This window comes from Oncorhynchus masou, chromosome 22 (assembly GCF_036934945.1).
Source record: "Oncorhynchus masou masou isolate Uvic2021 chromosome 22, UVic_Omas_1.1, whole genome shotgun sequence".
NCBI classification, from domain to species: Eukaryota; Metazoa; Chordata; class Actinopteri; order Salmoniformes; family Salmonidae; genus Oncorhynchus; species Oncorhynchus masou.
In genome coordinates, this window is record NC_088233.1 from 13489918 (window position 1) to 13506241 (window position 16324).

Consider the following 16324-nt stretch of genomic DNA (forward strand, 5'->3'; position numbering starts at 1 on the left):
CCAACTCAGGAGCTCATGCTTTCTGAGGATGTAACAGTGATGATGGCTATTGGGCTTCCTATGGAGCACTTTGAGAGCCTGTTTGTAGACAGACTGAATAGGTTTTCATTTTGTACAGCAAGCTTGGGCCCACCTAGTCAAGCAGTATGTTAAGTGGGGGAGTATTAGCTAGGTTGAACTTGGTTATTTGAATGACCTTTTTCACATGCTTTTTAAAAGAGAGGTTGGAATCAAGTATGATGCCAAGGTACTTAAAATCAGATACCACCTGGAGCTTCTCCCCTGACACATAGACATCTGGCTCAGTAGCATCTGTTGCCCTCTTTGTGAAGAACACGGAAACAGTTTTTTTCACATTGAGATGCAAATACGAGTCACTGAGCCACTTTGTAACCTGGACTAGAGGTCGACCGATTAATCGGAATGGCCGATTAATTAGGGCCGATTTCAAGTTTTCATAATAAACGGAAATCGGTATTTTTGGACACTGATTTGGCCGATTTACATTTTTTTACACCTTTATTTAACTAGGCAAGTCAGTTAACACATTCTTATTTTCAATGACGGCCTAGGAACGGTGGGTTAATTGCCTTGTTCAGGGGCAGAACGACAGATTTTCACCTTGTCGGCTCGGGGGATCCAATCTTGCAACCCTACAGTTACGCTCTAACCACCTGCCTCTCATTGCACTCCACGAGGAGCCTGCCTGTTATGCAAATGCAGTAAGAAGCCAAGGTAAGTTGCTAGCTAGCATTAAACTTATCTTATAAAAAACAATCAATCATAATCACTAGTTAATTACACATGGTTGATGATATTACTAGTTTATCTAGCGTGTCCTGCGTTGCATATAATCGATGCGGTGCACATTCGCGGAAAAAGGACTGTCGTTGCTCCAACGTGTACCTAACCATAAACATCAATGACTTTAAAAAAATATATACACAGAAGTATATATTTTTAAACCTGCATATTTAGCTGAAAGAAATCCAGCTTAGCAGGCAATATTAACCAGGTGAAATTGTGTAATTTCTCTTGCGTTCATTGCACGCAGAGTCAGGGTATATGCGATAATAATAAATGTTTTGTTTTCGAAATTATAGTTTCCGGATTCGACCATATTAATGACCAAAGGCTGGTATTTCTGTGTGTTATTATGTTATAATTAGTTCTACGATTTGATATTTGATAGCAGTCTGACTGAGCGATGGTAGGCAGCAGCAGGCTCGTAAGCATTCATTCAAACAGCACTTTTGTGCGTTTTGCCAGCAGCTTTTCACTGTGCTTCAAGTATTGAGCTGTTTATGACTTCAAGCCTATCAACACCCGAGATTAGGCTGGTGTAACCAATGTGAAATGGCTAGCTAGTTAGCGGGGTGTGCGCTAATAGCGTTACAAACGTCACTCGCTCTGAGACTTGGGGTAGTTGTTCCCCTTGTTCTGCAAGGGCCGTGGAATTTTGTGGAGCGATGGGTAATGCTGCTTCGAGGGTGGCTGTTGTCGATGTGTTCCTGGTTCGAGCCCAGGTAGGAGCGAGGAGAGGGACGGAAGCTATAATGTTACACTGGCAATACTAAAGTGCCTATAAGAACATCCAATAGTCAAAGGTATATGGAATACAAATGGTATAGAGAGAAATAGTCCTATAAATACTATATTAACTACAACCTAAAACCTCTTACGTTGGAATATCGAAGTCTCATGTTAAAAGGAACCACCAGCTTTCATATGTTCTCATGTTCTGAGCAAGGAACTTAAACATTAGCTTTCTTACATGGCACATATTGCACTTTTACGTTCTTCTCCAACACTTTGTTTTTGCGTTTTTAAACCAAATTGAACATGTTTCATTATTTATTTGAGGCTAAATTGATTTTTATTGATGGATTATATTAAGTTAAAATAAGTGTTCATTCAGTATTGTTGTAATTGTCATTATTACAAATACATTTTAAAAATCGGCCGATTAGTCTGTATCTGCTTTTTTTGGTCCTCCAATAATCGGTATTGGTGTTGAAAAATCATAATCGGTCGACCTCTAACCTGGACCATTACAGTAGTGAGTTCTTGTGCAGCTTGTTGTTTGTTCTTTGCATGCACATATATCACTGTATCATCTGCATACATTTGAACTTCAGACCCAGTACAGACAGAAGGCAGATCATTAATGTACAGGCTGAACAGGAGGGGCCCCAGTATTGACCCTTGGGGCACTCCCACACCATAGCTAAGAGTGGGCGACAGCTCATTGCTCACTCTGACACTGAGTTCTGCCTTCAAGGTATGATTTCATCCATCTCAAGGCATCGGGGAATAGTTGAACTTGGACAGTTTTGTGATGAGAATCTCATGGTTAACAGTGTCAAAAGCCTTCCTTAGGTCCAGAAACACAGCCCCAACAACACCCCCTTTGCCCATCTTGGACTTCACATTTTCCACAAGAAAGCAGGTAGCCGTTTCTGTGGAGAGTTTCGCTCTGAAGCCAAACTGCATGGAGTGTAATGTGAAGGGGCTGTTGTGTTGTGTACACAGACAAATGTATTTATTTATTTTATTTGACTAGGTAAGTCAGTTAAGAACACATTCTTATTTACAATGACGGCCTACCAAAAGGCCTTCTGTGGGGACGGGGGCTGGGATAAAAACAAATACACTTCTCAAAAAAATTAAGGGAACACTTAAACAACACAATGTAACTCCAAGTCAATCACACTTCTGTGAAATCAAACTGTCCACTTAGGAAGCAACACTGATTGACAATAAATGTCACATGCTGTTGTGCAAATGGAATAGACAACAGGTAGAAATTATAGGCAATTAGCAAGACACCCCCAATAAAGGAGTGGTTCTGCAGGTGGTGACCACAGACCACTTCTCAGTTCCTATGCTTCCTTGCTGATGTTTTGGTCACTTTTGAATGCTGGCGGTGCTTTCACTCTAGTGGTAGCATGACGGAGTCTACAACCCACACAAGTGGCTCAGGTAGTGCAGCTCATCCAGGATGGAACATCAATGCGAGCTGTGGCAAGAAGGTTTGCTGTGTCTGTCAGCGTAGTGTCCAGAGCATGGAGGCGCTACCAGGAGACAGCCCAGTACATCAGGAGACGTGGAGGAGGCTGTAGGAGGGCAACAACCCAGCAGCAGGACCGCTACCTCCGCCTTTGTGCAAGGAGGAGCAGGAGGAGCACTGCCAGAGCCCTGCAAAATGACCTCCAGCAGGCCACAAATGTGCATGTGTCTGCTCAAACGGTCAGAAACAGACTCCATGAGGGTGGTATGAGGGCCCGACGTCCACAGGGGTTGGGTTGTGCTTACAGCCCAACACCGTGCAGGACATTTGGCATTTGCCAGAGAACACTAAGACTGGCAAATTCGCCACTGGCGCCCTGTGCTCTTCACAGATGAAAGCAGGTTCACACTGCACACGTGACAGATGTGACAAAGTCTCGAGACGCCGTGGAGAATGTTCTGCTGCCTGCAACATCCTCCAGCATGACCGGTTTGGCGGTGGGTCAGTCATGATGTGGGGTGGCATTTCTTTGGGGGGCCGCACAGCCCTCCATGTGCTCGCCAGAGGTAGCCTGACTGCCATTAGGTTCCCGAGATGAGATCCTCAGACCCCTTATGCTGGTGCGATTGGCCCTGGGTTCCTCCTAATGCAAGACAATGCTAGACCTCATGTGGCTGGAGTGTGTCAGCAGTTCCTGCAAGAAGAAGGCATTGATGCTATGGACTGGCCCGCCCGTTCCCCAGACCTGAATCCAATTGAGCACATCTGGGACATCATGTCTTGCTCCTTCCACCAACGCCACGTTGCACCACAGACTGTCCAGGAGTTGGCGGATGCTTTAGTCCAGGGCTGGGAGGAGATCCCTCAGGAGACCATCCGCCACCTAATCAGGAGCATGCCCAGGCGTTGTAGGGAGGTCATACAGGCACGTGGAGGCCACACACACTACTGAGCCTCCATGGGTTGATAAATTTGATTTCCATTGATAATTTTTGTGTGATTTTGTTGTCAACACATTCAACTATGTAAAGAAAAAAATATTTAATAAAAATATTTCATTAATTCAGATCTAGGATGTGTTACTTTAGTGTTCCCTTTATTTTTTTGAGCAGTGTATTTTTATATATATATATATATATATAAAAATATAGGACAACACACACATCACAACAAGAGAGACAACAAAACACTACATAAAGAGAGACCTAAGAAGACAACATAGCAAGGCAGCAACACGACAACACAGCATGATAGCAACACAACATGACAACAACATGGTAGCAACACAACATGGTAGCAGCACAAAACATGGTACAAACATTATTAGGCACAGACAACAGCACAAAGGGCAAGAAGGCACAGACAACAATACATCACGCAAAGCAGCCACAACTGTCAGTAAGAGTGTCCATGATTGAGTCTTTGAATGAAGAGATTGAGATAAAAACTGTCCAGTTTGAGTGTTTGTTGCAACTCGTTCCAATCGCTAGCTGCAGGAAACTAAAAAGAGGAGCGACCCAGTGATGTGTTTGCTTTGGGGACTTTTAACAAAATGTGACTGGCAGAGCAGGTGTTGTATGTGGAGGATGAGGGCTGCAGTAGCTGCATCTCAGATAGGGGGGAGTGAGGCCTAAGAGGGTTTTCTAAATAAGAATAATATAATGGGTCTTGCCACGGGTATATAGACATGACCAGTTTACAGAGGAGTACAGAGTGCAGTGATGTGTCCTATAAGGAGCATTGGTGGCAAATCTGATGGCCGAATGGTAAAGAACATCTAGCTGCTCGAGAGCACCTGTTGATCTATAAATTATGTCTCCGTAATCTAGCATGGGTAGGATGGTCATCTAAATCAGGGTTAGTTTGGCAGCTGGGGTGAAAGAGGAGCGATTACAATAGAGGAAACCAAGTCTAGATTTAACTTCAGCCTGCAGCTTTGATATGTGCTGAGAGAAGGACAGTGTACAGTCCAGCCATACTCCCAGTCAGTATGATGCTTTTGTCAGGGACAGCCGGACCACTCACAAGATTGGAATATTTGATTGATCAGACTTGGGAAACAGTACTATCAGATTAGAACATTTGAGGTGCATGCATGGACAACTAGGAACAGTAACGTACCTGTAAAAACATGTGGTTGATTATCTCTGCATCTCCACTCTCCTGCAGCTGTTCTGGGTCAGCATCCATCACCATTCTCCAGTCAAGATGAGGAGGCATTTTGACAGTTGTGTTAGCTGACATGAACTGTGGAACAAATAGATGGACAGACACACATTGTAAGTTAGGGTAATGCTGTAAAGGGACAACATAGCTATGGCTATTATCCTTGCAAAATGCATTTTATTTGTGGCTATGTAGCTAGCTAACATTAGCTTCTGCTATTTGCTTCAAGATGTGTTTAACATTGCATTGGGCAGCGCAAAAATACATTCAACAATGTATATGAATAAAATATGGCGATATGTATTATTTTCCTTTCATCAGTAAGACATTAACTTTTACCTAACCTTTTTTTCATATACCCGCTACAACGTACTGTTTGGCTAGCTCACTGGCTATTTTAGCTAGCCATCTTCAACGGCTACTCCAGTTGCTCAGTTACCGTTGACAACAGTCGTAAATCGATTCGTACAACTTCTTCTTCGTCTATGACGTTTAACGGCAGTTGGCATCCAATTTGTTGCATTACCGCCACCTACTACACAGGAGTACAACTCCCTTATTCTTTAATTGAAAAATAAAAATTGACTAAATACCCTACCATCTAACACTATACTCACTAATTTCAAAATGATATAACATAAACACCCCCTACTCCACTAATTAACTGTATATATTCCTAACTCATGCAATCACTCTGAAAGGATGGGACATCACCACTTAACACATCCATAAGCCTTTGCTCGGTAAAGCCCCGCCTTATCTCAGCTCACTGGTCACCATAGCAGCACCCACCCTTAGCACACACTCCAGCAGATATATTTCACTGGTCACCCCCAAAGCCAATTCCTCCTTTGGTTGCCTTTCCTTCTAGATCTCTGCTGCCAATGACTGGAACGAATTGCAAACATCACTGAAGTTGGAGACTCATATCTCCCTCACTAACTTTAAGCACAGATCACTGCACCTATACATAGCCCATCTGTAAATAGCCCATCTCTATTCTGTTATTTATTTTACTCCTTTGCACCCCAGTATCTCTACTTGCACATTCATCTTCTGCACATCTATCACTCCAGTGTCAAATTACTTCACCACTATGGCCTATTTATTGCCTTACCTCCCTTATCTAACCTCATTTGCACACACTGTATACTTTTTTTCTATTGCGTTATTGACTATGTTTGTTTATTCCACATGTAACTCTGTGTTGTTGTTTGTGTTGCACTGCTTTGCTTAATCTTGGCCAGGTTGCAGTTGTAAATGAGAACTTGTTCTCAACTAGCCTACCTGGTTAAATAAAGGTGAAATACATATATATATATATTTTTAAATCCTGTAACTCTTCTGCTGTCAAGTCTCACACACCCAAATGGTGCAGCTGCCACCACAACCTTCATTTTCTGAGACTTCCGATCCATCCCTGCAGTACAATTGATAACCATTGATATAAATGCTAAAAATCCAATCTTACTGAAACTTATTTCACTTCTTGGCCTCTCCCTCAGTACTGGTATATCTCTACTACTCTCCCCACTCCTCCCCCTTAACCCATCTTCCTCTACTTTCTAAACTGCCTCAACATATGACAACTTCTGCTCTACTCTACCCCTGGAAACCCCACCTGCCTCTTGCATGGGACATTTCTGATCCCCAGCTCCAAGGGCACCCCTACAATTAACACATTCCACTACTTTCCCCAATGCTACACATTACTTTGTCCCATGCCCTTCTGCACATTTCTCACACCTTGGACCCTTCCGCCTACACACTGCTGCCACATGCCCATAAGCTTAACACCTGTAGCGTCTTAATGTATTCGGCACATACGCTCGTACAGGATAACTTATATATCATAACTTCACTTTGTCAGGCAAAGACTCAACTTCAAAACTCAAAAGAAACAGATAATGACTCAAACGACGAGAGTTACATACAACGGGGATCTTTGCCCTCAGCTGGTCAATTCGTACAACCTACAACTTTACGGCTGATAACGTCGTGTCACTGCTGCAAAAGCTATTCAGCGAGCCAAAGCGCGTTCCGTCCTCTTTAAAACACGTTTCAAGTTTTATAGAAAATACATTGTATTCTCCACTTTATTTTTTATATTTTTATAGTGTCATTGGATGTGTGACAACAACATTATAGTCACGGCTGTTTCAGAAATCAATGTCACTTTTTTTTTTCAACTTTGCCCCGGAAATGTTTTGCGATTTATTGCTAGGCTTTTGGGAGTTTTTATGTTCCTAGTTGTTAGCGTATGCCACATTAGAATGTCAATTGCCGATAAAATACTCTAATTCACGTATGTTTCTGTATTTTCACACTAATTCTAACATTGTTATTGAACATAACATTTTAGGAAATGTAAGCAATTTTTACCAGTAGTTTGTAAACAAGATAAGTCAAATGCTAGATATTCAAACATTTTACCGAGTTTAACCGACGTATTAGCAGGCGTAGAAAGTCCTATGGTCCTAGCTAACGTTAGTAGTTGTTTTGCGTCTAATTCGTCGCAATTACTGTCTAGCTACATGATAATGTTTGACGTTTATCGATGTTAAATGTAACATGTATAACTAACATGACTGAAACGGCATGATTCCAATCGAATCGTGTTCTCGATGGATAGCTTAGCTAACTAGTGAGGAACTAAGCTAACTAATGCCAGGGACTAGAGCTAGCACACTACATTGTAGCCTTTCAAGTTTTAATATGATCTCCCTGGTCATCATCGTTAGTATTAATCGAATCTGTCTGCGTTGAATGGGAACATGAATCAGAGTTTACTAGAAGGCATACATTATTTTGATGCCAGTCTCTTGTCACCAGGCTGTGTCATTGGCATCCCAGCATCTGGGCTGGACACATTGTATGTGTGAACCATAATGTGATAATGAACAAAGAAATCCTCTCGTCTGATCTGTTCTGTCCTGCTCTTACTTCCTCTATCACAGTGATCAATGAAGCCGTTGGTCAGCAATGGCTGTTGTGTCGTGGATGGAGATCTTGCTTTTGACTGGACTGGTGGTGGGGTGTTACTGGAACAGCCTGTCCTGCGGCTTTGTGTTCGATGATGTCTCAGCCATCCTGGACAACAAGGACCTGCGGCCTGCCACCCCTCTCCGCAACCTCTTCCTCAATGACTTCTGGGGCACGCCCATGGCTGAGGTGATTTGAATCTGTCTGGTGCACTAGATTACCCATGACATATCATGCGACCAATGACTGTATATATGAATGGACAAAGCCACTGACTATGTGACACCATTCATTACTATGTGAAACATTTCTACACCCAAAGGTGCAACATCGCAAGACTTTTGAGAAAGCTTGCCAAGCAGAAGAGGCCGAGGTTTGAGACGTCAATGAGAGAAGCGAAACATTCTTCCGTAGATTTAGAAAATAAACAACTAAGGGCACAACCTAGATTCAAGCCGCTCTTAAAGCAAATCAATATAACTTTATTTGTCACATGCACCGAATACAAGAAGTGTAAACCTTAATGTGAAATGCTTACAAGCCCTTAACCAAGGGTGCAGTTCAAGAAGAGTTAAGAAAATATTTACCAAATAAACTAAAGTAACACAATAAAATAACAGTAACGAGGCTATAAACAAGGGCTACTGGTACCGAGTCACTGTGCGAGGTACAGGTTAGTTGAGGTAATTTGTACATGTTGTTAGGGGTGAACTGACTGCATAGATAATAAACAGCGAGTAGCAGCAGTGCACAAAACAAATTGAGGGGGGTCATCAATGTAAATAGCCCGGTGGCATTTTTGAGTAATTGTTCAGCAGTCTTATGGCTTGGGGGTAGAAGCTGTTAATAAGGAGCCTTTTGGTCCTAGACCTGGCGCTCCGGTACCGCTTGCCATGAGGTAGCAGAGAGAACAGTCCTTGACTAGGGTGGCTGAAGTCTTTGACCATTTTTAGGGCTTTGCTCTGACACAGCCTGGTATAGACGTCCTGGATGGCAGGAAGCTTAGCCTCAGTGATTTGAATGGCCGTATGCACTATCCTCTGGAGTGCCTTGCGGTTGGAGGCCAAGCCATTACCATACCAGGCAGTGATGCAACCAGTGGGCTCAACGGTGCGGCTGTAGAATGTTTTTGAGGATCTGGGGACCCATTCCAAATCCTTTTGTCGTGCCCTCTTCACGACTAGTTGAACGTGTTATTACTCCAACTTTGTGAAACTGACACTGATTACCATTAGACCCGATGATGTTTCCATCTATGATTTTTTTGTGTGTGTGTATATATACATACACTTAGGTTGGAGTCATTAATACTCGTTTTTTGTCCACTCCACAAATGTCGTGTTAACAAACTATAGTTTTGGCAAGTCGGTTAGGACATCCTACTTTGTGCATGACACAAATAATATTTCCAACACTTGTTTACAGAGAGATTATTTCACTTACAATTCACTATCACAATTCCAGTGGGTCAGAAGTTTACATAAACTAAGTTTACTGTGCTTTTAAAAAGTTTGAAAAACTCCAGAAAATTGTAATTGCTTTAGAAGCTTCTGATTGGCTAATTGACATCATTTCAGTCAATTGGAGGTGTTCATGTTGATGTATTTCAAGGCCTACCTTCAAACTCAGTGCCTCTTTGCTTGGCATCATAGGAAAATCAAAAGAAATCAGCCAAGACCTCAGAAAATAAATTGTAGACCTCCAAGTCCAGGTTCATCCTTGGGAGCAATTTCCAAATGCCTGAAGGTACTGCGTTCATCTGTACAAACAATAGTATGCCTGTATAAACACCATGGGACCACGCAGCCGTCATATCGCTTAGGAAGGAGACACATTCTGTCTCCTAGAGATGAATGTACTTTGGTGCGAAAAGTGCAAATCAATCACAGAACAACAGCAAAGGACCTTGTGAAGATGCTGGAGGAAACGGGTACAAAAGTACCTATATACACAGTAAAACGAGTCCTATATTGACAACCTGAAAGGCCGCTCAGCAAGGAAGAAGCCACTACTCCAAAACCGCCATAAAAAAGCCAGACTACGGTTTGCAACTGCACATGGGGACAAAGATTGTACTTTTTGGAGACATGCCGTCTGGTCTGATGAAACAAAAATAGAACTGTTTGGCCATAATGACCATAATTATGTTTGGAGGAAAAGGGGGGAGGCTTGCAAGCCGAAGAACACCATCCCAACCGTGAAGCACTGGGGTGGTAGCATCATGTTGTGGGGGTGTTTTGCTGCAGGAGGGACTGGTGCTCTTCACAAAATAGATGGCAACATGAGGAAGGAAAATTATGTGGATATATTGAAGCAACATCTCAAGACATCAGTCAGGAAGTTAAACCCCAAGCATACTTCCAAAGTTGTAGCAAAATGGCTTAAGGACAACAAAGTCAAGGTATTGGAGTGGCCATCACAAATCCCTGACCTCAATCCTATAGAAAATTTGAGGGCAGAACTGAAAAAAGCATGTGCGAGCAAGGAGGCCTACAAACCTGACTCGGTTACACCAGCTCTGTCAGGAGGAATGGGCTAAATTTCACCCAACTTATTGTTGGAAGCTTGTGGAAGGCTACCTGAAACGTTTGACCCAAGTTCAACAAAGGTCATGCTACCAAATACTAATTGAGTGTATGTAAACATCTGACCCACTGTGAATGTGATGAAAGAAATAAAATTTGAAGTAAATAATTCTGACATTTCACATTCTTAAAATGAAGTGGTGATCCTAACTGACCTAAGACAGGTAAATTTTTACTAGGATTAAATGTCAGGAATTGTGAAAAACAGTTTAAATGGTTTTGGCTAAGGTGTATGTAAATTTCTGACTTCGACTGTGTATGTATATAACATACATACATTCACACTACCATTGAAAAGTTTGGGGTTACTTAGAAATGTCCTTGTTTTTGAAAGAAAAGCAACCTTTTTGTCCATTTAAAATAACACAAAATTTATCAGAAATACAGTGTAGACATTAACAAATTTTGTCATGGAATGTCTACATAGGCATACAGAGGCCCATTATCAGCAACCATCACTCCTGTGTTCCAATGGCACGTTGTTAGCTAATCCAAGTTTATCATTTTAAAAGGCTAATTGATCATTAGAAAAGCCTTTTGCAATAACGTTAGCACAGCTGAAAACTTTCGTGCTAATTAAAGAAGCAATAAAACTGGCCTTCGTTAGACTAGTTGAGTATCTGGAGCATCAGCATTTGTGGGTTCGATTACAGGCTCAAAATGGCCAGAAACAAAGCACTTTCTTCTGAAACTCATCAGTCTATTCTTGTTCTGAGAAATTAAGGCTATTCCGTGCGAGAAATTGCCAAGAAACTGAAGATCTCGCACATCGCTGTGTACTGATTTCTCACATGGAACCGGTATAGACCTTACAGTGAATTGCTTACTTACAAGCCTTTAACCATTAAAGAGCAGCAGTAAGATAACAATAGTGAGGCTATGTACAGGGGGTACCGGTCCAGAGTCAATGTGCGGCAGCACCAGTTAGTTGAGGTAATATGTATATGTTGAGTTATTAAAGTGACTATGCATAGATAATAAGAGAGTAGCAGCAGTGTAAAAGAGGGACGGGGGTGGGGGCAAGGAAAATAGTCCGGGTGGCCTTTTGATTTAGATGTTCAAGAGTCTTATGGCTTGGGGGTAGAAGCTGTTTAGAATCCTTTTGGAGCTAGACTTGGCGCTCCGGAACTGCTTGCTGTGCGGTAGCAGAGAGAACAGTCCTTGACTGGAGTCTTAAACCATTTTTAGGGCCTTCCTCTGACACCGCCTGGTATAGAGGTACTGGATGGCAGAAAGCTTGGCCCCAGTGATATGAATGATCGTATGCCCTCGAGTGCCTTGCGATCACAGGCCAAGCAGTTGCCATACCAGAAAGTTTATGCAACCAGTCACACTCTCGATGGTGCAGCTGTTTAATTATTTGAGGATCCATGCCAAATCATTTTAGTCTCCTGAATTAAAAAATACATTATTTCACCTTTATTTAACCAGGTAAGCTAGTCAAGAACAACTGCGACCTGGCCAAGATAAAGCAAAGCGACACAAACACAGAGTTACACATGGAATAAACAAGCGTACAGTCAATAACTAAATAGAAAAAAGAAAGTCTATATACAGTGTGTGCAAATGGCATGAGGTAAGGCAATAAATAGGCCATAGTAGCGAAGTAATTACAATTTAACAAATTAACACTGGAGGAATAGATGAGCAGATGATGATGTGCAAGTAGCGATACTGGTGTGCAAAAGAGCAGAAAAGTTAATAAAACAATATGTGAATGCGGTACAGTGGGGCAAAAAAGTATTTAGTCAACCTCCAATTGTGCAAGTTCTCCCACTTAAAAAGACGAGAGGCCTGTAATTTTCATCATTGCTACACTTCAACTATGACAGACAAAATGAGGGAAAAAAATCCAGATAATCACATTGTAGGATTTTGTTATGAATTTATTTGCAAATTATGGTGGAGAATTTGGTATTTGGTCACCTACAAACAAGCAAGATTTCTGGCTCTCACAGACCTGTAACTTCTTCTATAAGAGGCTCCTCTGTCCTCCACTTGTTACCTGTATTAATGGCACATGTTTGAACTTGTTATCAATATAAAAGACACCTGTCCACAACCTCAAACAGTCACACTCCAAACTCCACTATGGCCAAGACCAAAGAGCTGTCAAAGGACACCAGCAACAAAATTGTAGACCTGCACCAGGCTGGGAAGACTGAATCTGCAACAGGTAAGCAGCTTGGTTTGAAGAAATCAACTGTGGGAGCAATTATTAGGAAATGGAAGACATACAAGACCACTGATAACCTCCCTCGATCTGGGGCTCCACACAAGATCTCACCCCGTGGGGTCAAAATGATCACAAGAACGGTGAGCAAAAATCCCAGAACCACACGGGGGGGACCTAGTGAATGACCTGCAGAGAGCTGGGACCAAAGTAACAAAGCCTACCATCAGCAAGGGCATTGAAGATGAAACGTGGCTGGGTCTTTCAGCATGACAATGATCCCAAACACACCGCCCGGGCAACGAAGGAGTGGCTTCGTAAGAAGCATTTCAAGGTCCTGGAGTGGCCTAGCCAGTCTCCAGATCTCAACCCCATCTTTGGAGGGAGTTGAAAGTCCGTGTTGCCCAGCAACAGCCCCAAAACATCACTGCTCTAGAGGAGATCTGCATGGAGGAATGGTCCAAAATACCAACAACAGTGTGTGAAAACCTTGTGAGGTCTTACAGAAAACGTTTGACCTCTGTCATTGCCAACAAAGGTTATATAACAAAGTATTGAGATAAACTTTTGTTATTGACCAAATACTTATTTTCCACTATAATTTGCAAATAACTTCATAAAAAATCCTACAATGTGATTTTCTGGATTTTTTTTCCCTCATTTTGTCTGTCATAGTTGAAGTGAACCAATGATGAAAATTACAGGCCTCTCTCATCTTTTTAAGTGGGAGAACTTGCACAATTGGTGGCTGACTAAATACTTTTTTGCCCCACTGTAGGTAGATTGGGGTGGGCTATTTACAGATGGACTATATACAGCGGCAGCGATCGGTTAGCTGCTGAGATAGCTGATGTTTAAAGTTAGTGGAGGAAATGTAAGTCTCCAGCTTCAGCGATTTTTGCAATTCGTTCCAGTCACTGGCAGCAGAGAACTGGAAGGAAAGGCAGCCAAAGGGGGTGCTGGCTTTGGGGATGACCAGTGAGATATACCTGCTGGAGCGTGTGCTACGGGTGGGTGTAATTGTGAGCTGAGGTAAGGCAAAGCTTTTCCTAGCATAAACTTAGAGATGACCTGGAGCCAGTGGGTCTGGCGACGAATATGTAGCGAGGGCCAGCCGACTAGAGCATACAGGTCGCAGTGGTGGGTGGTATAAGGGGCTTTGGTAACAAAACGGATGGCACTGTGATAGACTCCATCCAGTTTGCTGAGTAGAGTATTGGAAGCTATTTTGTATCATCGCTGAAGTTGAGGATCGGTAGGATGGTCAGTTTTACTAGGGTAAGTTTGGCGGCGTGAGTGAAGGAGGCTTTGTTACGAAATAGAAAACTGATTCTAGATTTGATTTTGGATTGAAGATGTTTGATATGAGTCTGGAAAGAGAGTTTACAGTCTAGCCAGACACCTAGGTATTTGTAGTTGTCCACGTATTCTAGGTCAGATCCGTCCAGAGTAGTGATGCTAGTTGGGTGCGGGCAGCGAACGGTTGAAGAGCATGCATTTAGTTTTACTAGTGTTTAAGAGCAGTTGGAGGCCACGGAAAGAGTGTTGCCAGAGGTCCGGACAACAGGCCCTCCGATTTGACACACTGAACTGTCTGCGAAGTAGTTGGTGAACCAGGCGAGGCAGTCATTTGAGAAACCAAGGCTATTGAGTCTGCCGATAAGAATACGTTGATTGACAGTCGAAAGCCTTTGCCAGGTCGATGAAGACTGCTGCAGAGTTCTGTCTTTTATCGATGGCGGTTATGATATTGTTTAGTACCTTGAGCGTGGCTGAGGTGCACTCGTGACCAGCTCGGAGACCGGATTGCACAGCAGAGAAGGTACGGTGGGATTCGTAATTGTCAGTGATCCGTTTATTAACTTGGCTTTCGGAGACTGTAGAAAGGCAGGGCAGGATGGATATAGGTCTATAACAGTTTGGGTCTAGTGTCACCCCCTTTGAAGAGGCGGATGACCGCGGCAGCTTTCCAATCATAAGGGATCTCAGACGATATGAAAGAGCGGTTGAACAGATTGGTAATAGTGGTTGCAACAATGGTGGCGGATAGTTTCAGAAAGAGTGGGTCCAGATTGTCTAACCCAGCTGATTTGTAGGGGTCCAGGTTTTGCAGCTCTTTCAGAACATCTGCTATCTGGATTTGGGTGAAGGAGAAGCTGAGGAGGCTCGGTCAAGTAGGTGCGGAGCTGTTGGCCGGGGTTTGGGGTGGTTTGGGGGGGAATAGGCTTTGTCCTGCCCTCTTCAGGACTTTCTTGGTGTGTTTGGACCATGATAGTTTGTTGGTGTGGACACCAAGGAACTTGAAGCTCTCATCCTCCTCCACTATAGCCTTGTCGATGAGAATGGGGGTTTGCTCTGTCCTCCTTTTCCTGCAGTCCACAATCATCTCCTTTGTCCTGATCACGTTGAGGGAGAGGTTGTTGTCCTGGCACCATGCTGCCAGGTCTGTGACCTCCCGATAGCCTGTCTCATCGTTGTCTGTGATAAGGCCTGCCACTGTTGTGACATCGACCAGCTTAATGATGGTGTTGGAGTTGTGACTACCTATTCAAGGGTTTTTCTTAATTTTTTACTATTTTCTACATTGTAGAATACCAGTGAAGACATCAAAACTATGAAATCACACATGAAATAATGTAGTAACCAAAAATTGTTAAACAAATCAAAATAAATGTCAGCTTCAACATAGCCACCCTTTGCCTTGATCACAGCTTTTCACACTATTGGCATTCTCTTAACCAGCTTCACCTTGAATGCTTTTCCAATGGTCTTGGAGTTCCCACATATATGCTGAGCACTTGTTGGCTGCTTTTCCTTCACTCTACGGTCCAACTCATCCCAAACCATCTCAATTGGGTTGAGTGATCGTGGAGGCCAGGCCATCTGATGCAGCACTTTGTCACTCTCCTTGGTCAAATTGTCCTTAAACAGCCTGGAGGTGTCTTGTCATTGTCCTGATGAAAAAAAAATGATAGTGCCACTAAGCGCAAATCTGATGGGATGGCGTATTGCTGCAGAATGCTGTGGTAAGCCATGCTGGTTAAGGGTGAATTCTAAATATATCACTGACAATGTTACCAGCAAAGCACCATCACACCCCCTCCACGCTTCACAGTGGGAACCACACATGCGGAGATCATCCGTTCACCTGCCCTGCGTCTCACAAAGACACAGCAGTTAGAATGAGATTTTTGATTCCTTCTCATCAGTCCAAATGACAGATGTCCACTGGTCTAATGACCATTACTCATGTTTCTTTGCCCAAGCAAGTCTCCTTCTTATTGGTGTCCTTCAGTATTGGTTTCTTTGCAGCAATTCGACTATGAAGGCCTATTCACGCAGTCCCCTCTGAACAGTTGATGTTGAGATGTGTCGGTTCTTTGAACTCTGAAGCAGTCATTTGGGCTG

General features: G+C 42.9%; 2 protein-coding genes across 4 annotated transcripts in view; one reads left to right on the forward strand and one right to left on the reverse strand.

Moving 5' to 3' along the window:
- The window catches only part of cep290 (centrosomal protein 290), a 67579-nt gene extending 60442 nt beyond the window's left edge, over nucleotides 1-7137 (reverse strand). The window contains exons 1-2 of one of the 3 annotated variants that reach the window (XM_064929336.1): nucleotides 7111-7137; nucleotides 5132-5257 (exon numbers count right to left, since the gene is read on the reverse strand). In XM_064929336.1, coding sequence (XP_064785408.1) covers nucleotides 5132-5254 — 123 coding nt within the window. In that variant the 5' untranslated portion in view covers nucleotides 5255-5257; nucleotides 7111-7137. Of the gene's footprint in view, nucleotides 1-5131; nucleotides 5258-5520; nucleotides 6489-7110 lie in introns of those variants that run through there. The other 2 variants (XM_064929337.1, XM_064929335.1) reach the window with 2 other exon arrangements.
- Nucleotides 7138-7219: 82 nt separating this feature from the next.
- The window catches only part of tmtc3 (transmembrane O-mannosyltransferase targeting cadherins 3), a 128825-nt gene continuing 119720 nt past the window's right edge, over nucleotides 7220-16324 (forward strand). The window contains exons 1-2 of the mRNA XM_064929340.1: nucleotides 7220-7481; nucleotides 8134-8347. Of these exons, the coding sequence (XP_064785412.1) occupies nucleotides 8159-8347 (189 nt within the window). The 5' untranslated portion in view covers nucleotides 7220-7481; nucleotides 8134-8158. The remainder of the gene's footprint in view (nucleotides 7482-8133; nucleotides 8348-16324) is intronic.